General features: G+C 60.8%; 1 protein-coding gene across 1 annotated transcript in view; it reads right to left on the bottom strand.

The window, feature by feature from the left end:
• Positions 1-3,450: 3,450 nt before the first annotated feature.
• The window catches only part of STOML2 (stomatin like 2), a gene marked incomplete at its 5' end in the record, with an annotated part of 7,302 nt that continues 1,808 nt past the window's right edge, over positions 3,451-8,944 (bottom strand). Inside the window, 6 exon segments of the mRNA XM_034774636.1 lie at positions 3,451-3,802; positions 4,535-4,663; positions 5,462-5,541; positions 5,964-6,108; positions 7,045-7,179; positions 8,097-8,198. Of these exon segments, the coding sequence (XP_034630527.1) occupies positions 3,671-3,802; positions 4,535-4,663; positions 5,462-5,541; positions 5,964-6,108; positions 7,045-7,179; positions 8,097-8,198 (723 nt within the window).

Raw genomic sequence — 8,944 nt, 5'->3', positions numbered from 1 at the left:
TGGAGTGAGTTTGGGTGCAGGAGGGGGCTATACCCCAAACCCCAGCCCTGACCCCCCCTCCCAGAGCCAGCATCCTTTATCCCCTCCTCCTCCCCATCACTGCTCCCCCCATCCTCCTTGTACCCCCCCGCCCTGGCTCACCCCCCCGCCATCCCGCAAGGGCGGGAGAAGGTCAGAGCCGCCATGGGGCCCCCACCCCCCGGAGCGCCCCAGAGGCGCGGGCCGGGGTCCCGGTACCTGCGGGCGGACCCGGAAGCGCCGAGCCGGCTGCACGCGGCGTCGGGGGGGCGGAGACCGGGCCCCGCCAGCGCCCCCCAGCGGCGGGAGGAGCAGCCTGGCCCCGCCCCCGGGATCCCACTGCTGGCCCCGCCCCCCAGCGCCCCGCCCCCCTCGGAGCCAGCCTCCCCCTGCCCGGGCTGCCCCCCCCGGAGCCCCTCCCCCCATGCCGGGCCACCTGCCCCTCCCTAGTCAGCCTCCCTCTCCCCCCTGCCCCCCCCAGCCAGCCTCCTCCCCACCCCTGCCAGACCCTCCTGCCCCACCACCCCTGGCCCCAGCCTCCCCCCAGTCTGGTATCCCCAGCCCTGCCTAGTCCCCATCTGGCCTCCCCCCCCCCATCCCCATGTGCCTTTATCCCGCACCTGTAGGAGCAGCCCCGCAGCCGGGCAGCCAGCACCCCCTGCACCCAGGGCAGACACTGCATTGGCAGAAAGTGCAGATCCTCCGCACACCGCACGGCAGGACACGGGGGCTGGCACCATTGGACTGCCGAGGGGGGGGGGGTTGGGTGCCCATGAAGGGGGTAGCTTGGGAGAAGGTGCAAAGGCAGGAGAGACAGGGTGCAGGAGATTCCCCCCACAATCCAGAGGGCTCTGTGCCTGCCCCCCTCTGCGCAGACTCCACGTAGCAGCCTGAATTGGAGCATCTTCCGCGTCGAAGGAACGAACCCCCACCCTGCTGCCCTTACTCCTCCTCACGGACTCCAGTGGGCCGCCTCCAGTGCGACCGAGGGCAGACACCAGCCTGCCACGGCACAGTACGCAACTGCTGCTGAGAAAAGGGCAACGCTTCGGAAAGCCGCCAGGGAGTCACGGCCATGCAGGGCCTCAGCCCCTGCGCAGAACTTGTTGACCCATCCCCGCAGGGAAAGGCAACGGTGCAGCAATTCACGCTTGCCAGGGAGAGCATGTGTTTCACCTGATGCCTTGCAAGCTCATGCGCCCAGTGTCCAGCTAGCCTGGATGGGGCTGCAAACAGGATCTCTAATTCAGAGGAGCCTGACTGGTCCCACGCCCTAGAGGGGGGATGCTCCAGCCAGGACAGTGGGCTGCAAAGAAGTTGGATCTGAGACCCAACTTTGTTCTCTGAAGAAGCAGCAGGTGCATGTGAGACTGGGGCATTTTCATAGCAAAGGGAATCCGGACTCGGTTGCGTTCAGCAATCGCGCAGGCTGGTGAAGAAGTTCTTTTCAGATTTCTGAGTCACCAGCGAGATTTGCATTTAAACAGCATTTGCTCCCCACCACTTGTTTCCTCCTGTTTGAGCACTGCTGGTCCCCTGGCTACAATCAGTGGCTCTGGATTTTCTACAGAACGGGGGTGGGGGCAGTTCTATCCCACTTGTTCTATCTCTAAGAACTAGGCTTGTAAGAATTTGATTGTTGTCGGTAAATGTCGACTTCACATACCCTACTTCCACTGATCATAACCGAAACTACAGATAGGCAACAAGAAATGTTGCTTGAGGATGTATTAGAGGTTGATTGAAAGATATTTACATTGCATATTTTGACCTGTGACAAATTTGATAATTTGTGTTTTAATGGCTATCAAACTTTTGGAATCTCAACATCTGTCACTAAATAATTGTCTGATCTGCCTATTATCTGACATCCCCCATAATTTCCAACAACTGTGAAAATGTAAAGTGATAAAAATAAACACAGATGTTATCCACGGAAATGATACAAAAATATCAAACTCTGCCAGACGCCTCCGTACCCCTCACACACCATCCAGCCGGGCGACTGAACACAAGCCCATGGGTCAGTCCAAGAACACGAAAGACAGCGGAGTGATCCTGACCCCACTAGCCCCTGCTGCAGTTCCGAGTTACTGCGGGGCCATGAGGGCCTGCAGCTGTGATGTAACTGCAGGGAATGCGGTCCTGGGAAGGGACCAGTTGGAGAAGGATCGAGATGCCTAGTTAGTGGATGAACCAGAGCTGGGGCAGGAGGTGAAGTGCTCAAATAAAAGAACAGGAGAATACAAGTAGGAGCCTGGGAAGCGAGGAGGAGGAAAGAAGGAAAATTGGAAAGGTTTCCGGTCAGGAGAAGTAGGAAAAGATAGACCTGGATATGTGAACAGAAAGAATGAGAGAAAGGAAGTAGAGGGAAATCAAATCTTAGCGGAGTAGCCAGGGAAATACTGAAAGGAAATATAGCTAGTGAAAAAGGGAACGGATTGTGAACCTGCATTAGATGAAAACGGATCCCGAAAACAGGAAACGAGGCACACAATCGCACAGGACATAAAGTGCGTGAATAGAGAGAATGACTGTTTGAGCAGCTTGTGACAGAATGGACAAGCGAGGCCCTACGTGAAGAAACCCACGTGTGGCTGAACTGAGAGCAAAGAGGTACAGCCACAGGAACGCTGGATCTAAGGAGAGCTACAAGCCGAAGAGAAGCAAAGGACGGGACAGCAAGAGTGGAGCTGGACTTACAGCCAAGGAGAGAAAAACCCTGCTGAGTAATTTCTTTTGTTCCGGTTAATAACAACGTATTTGGTAATAACTGCGGAGGAAGGAAGAGCTGGGTGGACAAGCTTGCCAAGGTTAATGTGTTGGTAACTTGGGGTTTATTAATATAAGTAGCAAGTTCTTGATAATATTCTATTTTATGCTTCGGCTACAATTTTTGAGTTTTCCTTATAAAGTTCTAACAATCTGAAATTATCCCTTTTGTCTTGGTTTGCCCCGCCTCTCCTCACAGCCTGGCCAGGTCACTGCAGCAGCAAACTCTGAAATCACGAAAGGACACATTTTCCACCCAGTGTGTAATTAGCCTGTGGAACTCACTGCTGCATGACCTCACTCAGGCCAAGAACTTAAAATTCAAAGAGGGCTGGGACAGTTCTATGAGTGCCAACAGCCAGAGTTAGGAAAGCATTAAGAGTGTTTGGGGGTGGGATATAAAATCTATTTCTGGCCTCAAACCATCCTAATTACTGGAAGGAGACTCCCTGAAGACAGGTTATCCCAGAACTGCCCCTGAGAGGGGCTCTCGCACCTTCCACAGCAGCAGCTGGTGCCAGGCACTGGCAGAGACAGGAGACGGGGCTGGATGGGCCCCGGGTCTCATCCCATCTGCCCAGTCCTACGTCACCGACCCTCCCAGGTGCAGAGGAACTGCCACCCCCTCCTGCACACAAGGCTGAGGACACGAGCTGCGGCTCCGGTGCCATCTCCTTTATTACATGATTAAATCCAAATAAAAATAAGAACCAAAAAGAGGGCGGAGAGAGTCTGATCGGGGAGAGTTGCAGGGCGTGACCCCCCCCCGGCAGGCGTCCTGCAAGGTTCCCCCCATGGCAGGAGCGGGGGTGCCACGCTCCATGACAGGTGCTGCCACAGCAGTTTGTTCACAGTGATCCATGTCTTCCGGGTTCCTCTGCTATCTGGAATTCACCTGATCCGCCTCAGGCCGCTCTGTGGGGGCGCACTTGGGGACCTCGAGGGCTGGTGAGGTCACTTTCGGGCTCTTGGCAGCTGGTGGTTTGGTCAGGGCGCCGTAGATGCCCAGGGCCTGGGGAAAGGGGAAGGAAGGGAGACCCAGCAGGTGCTATGAATACAGCAGGACTCAGGCACTGCAGGGTGCAGCCGGGGGACGGAACAGGCTCTCAGTAGGGGCTGCCCTGCTCAGAGCTCTGCCACAGCAGGTGCCAAGGCAGAGACAGCGCGGGCGTCACAGGCCTACGTCGAGTGTCACCACCAGCTGCTGCTCACTCCCCAGGGTTCGCTGGGCTACTTCTCAACGCTAGGAAAGGCAGCTCTGGAGGGCTGACACCCCCCTTCCCAGTGCCCCACGGCTCCCTGTGCCAAGGTGCTCTGACTCCCCGTGGCCTGGCCCAGTGACAGACAAGGGCGACGCTAACTCCCACCCCAAGGAGACAGTGTGGAACCTGGCAGGGGGCTCAGACCTCGCCTTGCCCAGGTCTCCATGGAAGGGGCTCCTGCCTGCTGTGCTTACAGCACAGGACAAGGCAGCGTCTCCGGCCTGGCCAGCCCCAGAGCAGGCAGCTGGCTTCCTTTCCCTGTGTGCGGCCACAAGCTGCCTTGGCAGGGACCACAGCTCTGCCAGGTCCCATGACAAATTCTCCCCCCAGGAGTCTTCGTTCAGTAAATTCACAAGGACAAATTCCCACCCCTGCCCCTGGGGCAACTTCTCTCCTTCCTCCCTTGGGCTCTGCAGCCGCTGGGTTCTCTGCTGCAGCCCACGGGCCCAGCAGGCTGCCAGGCAACGCTGCCCTGTACTGACCTGCGTGACCATGCTGGTGACGTCCCCAGTGTTGGAGGGCAGCAGGATGGTGTTGGAGTCCTTGGCCAGCTTGGAGAAGGCGCTCACATACTGCTCCGCCACAGCCAGGGAGGCAGCTGCGTTGCCGTTCTGGAGAGGGGTGGAGAGGGTCACACTGCGCACACAGCACAATGGGAGGGGCTGCCCCCCAGCCAGACGCTGGGCCCCAGCACCCCACGGAGCGAGGGGAGGCTCAGTGGCCATGTCTGGGAAGCGGTGGGGCTCTGGATTAGGGTTAGGAAGTTCTGGGGATGGGTCTGAAAACGGGAAGCCAGCTAACCCCAGGGGGAATCCCAACGGGCTGTAATCAACTCCCCCGCTCCCTGCCAGGCACCCCGTCTCCCCCCCAGCTGGACAGGGGCACACCGCAGCAGCGGCAGGAGCTGGAAGGTCTCCTGGGAGGTGAGGGCTCAGGAGGTGGGATCTTCTCAGGGAGGGGAAAGAGAGCAGAAGGGGTCCCCAGTGTGCTGAAGGGGAGCCGGAAGCTGCAGTCGTCTGCGGGGCAGGGGCGTGGCAGTGCTGTGCCCAGCACAGCGCGGCCCGGGAGCCTCTGGGCACTGCTGCCAACCCCCGTGGGGACTCCTCCGGCAGCAGGTCTCCCCTGCAGACCCCACGCATCATCCTCCCCATGGCCACTGGTCTGCGACCATGGCACGAACGGAGGCTCCAGAGTGGGGGCTCCATGGGTAGGGGCTTGGGGTGAGCTGTGTAACTCCCTCGTGGGTAACGCACTCAGCCCAATGCATGCTGGGAAAGCCTCTTGCCAGCTAGGCTGCAGGATCAGGAGGAAAGGCCGCCGCGGAGGAGAGTCCCCCAACACCCAGCTTCAACACCAACAGAGAGCAAGGGCCTGGCACGGCCTCGGCCTCCCCAGCAACCGGCACTCACCTGCTGCGTCAAAGCGTCAGCCAGGAGCCGAATAGCTTCTGCTTTGGCCTTGGCCTTGGCCAGCATGGCATTGGCCTCCCCTGGGACGGAAAGGTAGCAGAGCAGGAGTCAGGGGAGAGCAGAGAGAAGCAGTGGGGAAAGGGAAGTGGGCTCCAGGGATCGCTGCCACGTGGCTGAGACTTCTCTGTACCAGAAGAGCTTCGTGCTCTGCCCCAAGCCTGGGAGACTGATGGCAGCAGGAAGGCAAGCTTCCCCCCGAGTGTGCCTCCCCCCACAGCCAGCCCACAGCAGCCCCACAGTACTAGTCCACACCACACCCAGGTCTCAGTTAAATACCCCACAGGTCCCGCTCAGCGCAGGGCTGGCAGGAGGAAAGCCTACTGCTGTCACTCGAGTGAGTGGGCCTGATGCCCCTGCCCCTGCCCCCCCTGCCCAGGGACCAGCTCTCTGCAGCACGGACAGCCCTGGAGCCTAGCCCCGCCCCAGAGCCCCAACGCGTTACCAGCAGCTTTGTTGATCTGTTCGGCCTTCTCGGCCTCGGAGGCCAGGATCTGGGCCTGCTTCCGCCCCTCTGCTACGTTGATCTCAGATTCCCTGGTCCCCTCTGACTCCAGCACTGTCGCCCGTTTCCGTCTCTCTGCCTCCACCTGGAACCAAAGCACCGGGGCGGATGCTGCAGCCACCCCACAGATTGCCCCTCCTCTAGGGGACAAAGGGAGGGGCAAGAGCAGGGGGCACCTTTCATCTCCTCCAGGCAGGGCCGTGCTGCTCCCAAGGGGTTAAGACATTCCTGCTGGGCACCAAGCAAGCCCCGTGAGGGCACTGCCCTCTCCATGGGGCCATCCCTGAGAAGCAGCTGCAGCTCTCACCCAGAGGAAGCGGCTTATACCAGCTCCACAAGAAAGCCCTGACTTCCTCCTCCTCCTCCTGGAGCCCACCAGCCCTACACGGCTCGCTCTGGGTCTGGCTCCCCAGCTCCCCTCTGACGCCCCAGCCCAGCCGGTCGGAGCTCCTGCCGAATCTCTCCGACCGCACCCTGTGACTGCAAACCAGGCGCTCTCAGTGGGAGAGATTTGGCACCTCGTGCNACCGCACCCTGCGACTGCAAACCAGGCGCTCTCAGTGGGAGAGATTTGGCACCTCGTGCTGCCCCCTTCAAGCCTGAGCATCAGGAGAGTCTCTCAGCCTGGCGCCAGCCCTTTGCCTGAAGGGGGCACTGGCAGGTCCTGAAGGCAGCAGCCAAAGGAGTACCGTGGTACCCAGACGCTGTGTGCGCAGTGACCACGCTCGTTCTCCTCAGCTGCAGACGCCAGCACTTCTCCCCGTCTCGCCCCATGAGCTCAGCTGAGATCCCTGGGGACAGGGCCCTGCTCGGCCTGCTGGAGAGTGGGGGGATGGGACTTCTGAGCTGCGGATCCCCGCTCTGTGCTCACCAGAGGTACTGGCCTGGCCAGGCAGCGTTCACGGCCTGTGCCGCTAACCCAGCTCTGGAGGAGGGGAGCCCATAGGGACTGGGGCTGAAACCCGAGATCGGCCCCGCCTGCACGCGGAGAGCACAGGGTGTGGCCAGGCTATCGGCTGACCTGCATCTGCATGGACTCCTTCACCCGGGGAGGCACATGGATGTCCTTGATCTCGTAGCGCAGGCACCGGATGCCCCAACAGTCCGAGGCCTGGTTGATGGCATCCACGATGCAGGCATTGAGGGACTCCCGCTCCTGGAGAAGGCACAGGAACCCGGGAGTGGGAGTGCAGTGAGACGGGGGCCGAGAAACAGCAAGGCCCTGCCCCTTTGGAGGGGAGGGGCCAAATCCAGCCCGGGAAGACCCTCTTGCCAGAACCATGGCCCGTGGCTATAGGGCAGAGCCGACTGCCCCCACCCTGGTCATGGGGCAGAGACTGGGGTAGCGCAGGCACCCAGGACACATCAGCAATCCTGACAATAGGAGCAGCAGGCAGACGAACTCAGCCCGGCTCACACGGGACAGCCATTCACGGGGACATGGTTCCCTCAGCCCACGTCTCCAGCTCTGGGAGGCAGGGACACAGCCAGGCACAGACTGCCACCAACTGCAGCTGCTCTCTACATGCAGGAGGCCAAGCCAGCCGGGTCCTGGCACAGAGCATCCGTCACCCAGGGGTTCGTGCCGCAGGGAGAGGGGCGCAGGCTAGTGACCTCCTTGGTGTGAGATCCAGGCAGGGCCCCTCCTTACCCTGCGTCCGGTGCTCAGACTAAATGTCAGCAAGAGTCGCTCCGGTTCAACAGGGACCCGCGAGGCTGGGACCCTTCCTGGGGTTTGGGGCCTCGCTGGGAAAGGCCCAGGGAGTGCCCTGAGCTGAGGGAGTTTGGTTGTTTGAAGAGGAAATGTCTGGCTGGAGGGGACCCCGTCAGTGCCAATGCCCCAGACAAGAGGTGCTGCTGCTGCCAGCTCCTTGACTCCCCACGCGCTGGACTCCCTGCTCCCACGTCCCTCGGCTGGCGAAATACCTCTGAGAACAAACACTGCCCCCCGGCCCCAACACACTCACAGCCCCCGGCCCCGCAGGCCACAGGGGCGGCTCCCAGCAGTGCGCTGAAGCCAGCAGCCAAGGGCAGACCCCGTAAGGCTCAGGAGCCCACCGGCCCATAACTTACCCGGAAGACTTTGTCCAGGGAGATTTTGCCCAGCTCGGACCTCATGGTGGTCTGGGCCAGCTGGGTCACGGCGTACTCGGGGTCCTCCACCCCATAACTGGCCTGGAAAGGGGGAGCAGAGACCACGATCAGACTCAGCACCCAAGAATCCTGCCACTTCGGCTGCTGCCAGCCCCCTCCCTCATTGGCCAGTGGGGTGGAGCTCTCCCCAGAGTGGCCAGTTCAGACAGCCGCTCCCCTGGGGCCGGGCCTTTCTGCTGGACCTAGTGCAACCACAGACACACACCTCTGAGGCCAGACAGAGTCCAGGCCCCAGAGCCTGTGTCTGCACCAGGATCTTTCAGAGACAGGGCCCGAGCTGGAGTATCAGCATCCAGCCCCTGCCAGCGTCCTCAACACAGCAAACCCAGGGGAGACCCTGAAGCAGGCAGGGCTACGGGAACCAGAGTCCAAGGCCTACCTCCCAACAGAGCCCTGTCAACACTGCCTGAGCGTCCACATGTCACTGCAGGCCGGTCTAGTCCCAGGCCCACAGCCTCCAGGACTGGCATTAAGAGCCCTGGCAGCGAGAGCGGGGCTGGGACACAGAGCTCTGAACCACCCCCACTGCTCTGGAGACCGGGCCAAGATCCCATGGAACGAGAGGATGATGAGGGGGGAAGAGCAGCACATTCAGCGTCTTCCCACTACGCCAAGGCAGCTGGGAGCCAAGCCCCTCCATGCTCAGGAGCAGAGGTTAAGGGCCTGGCAAGGGCCAGGCTGGAACAATGAGGAGGTGCCCCCACAGCCTCTCCCTCCAGGGCTGGGACCAGTCAGCCCCCGCATCCCTCCCCTGCTCCAGGCCTTGG

Source organism: Trachemys scripta, chromosome 6 (assembly GCF_013100865.1).
Source record: "Trachemys scripta elegans isolate TJP31775 chromosome 6, CAS_Tse_1.0, whole genome shotgun sequence".
NCBI classification, from domain to species: domain Eukaryota; kingdom Metazoa; phylum Chordata; order Testudines; family Emydidae; genus Trachemys; species Trachemys scripta.
Note: the sequence above shows the minus strand (reverse complement) of the source record. Positions and strands in the feature narration are given on the sequence as shown.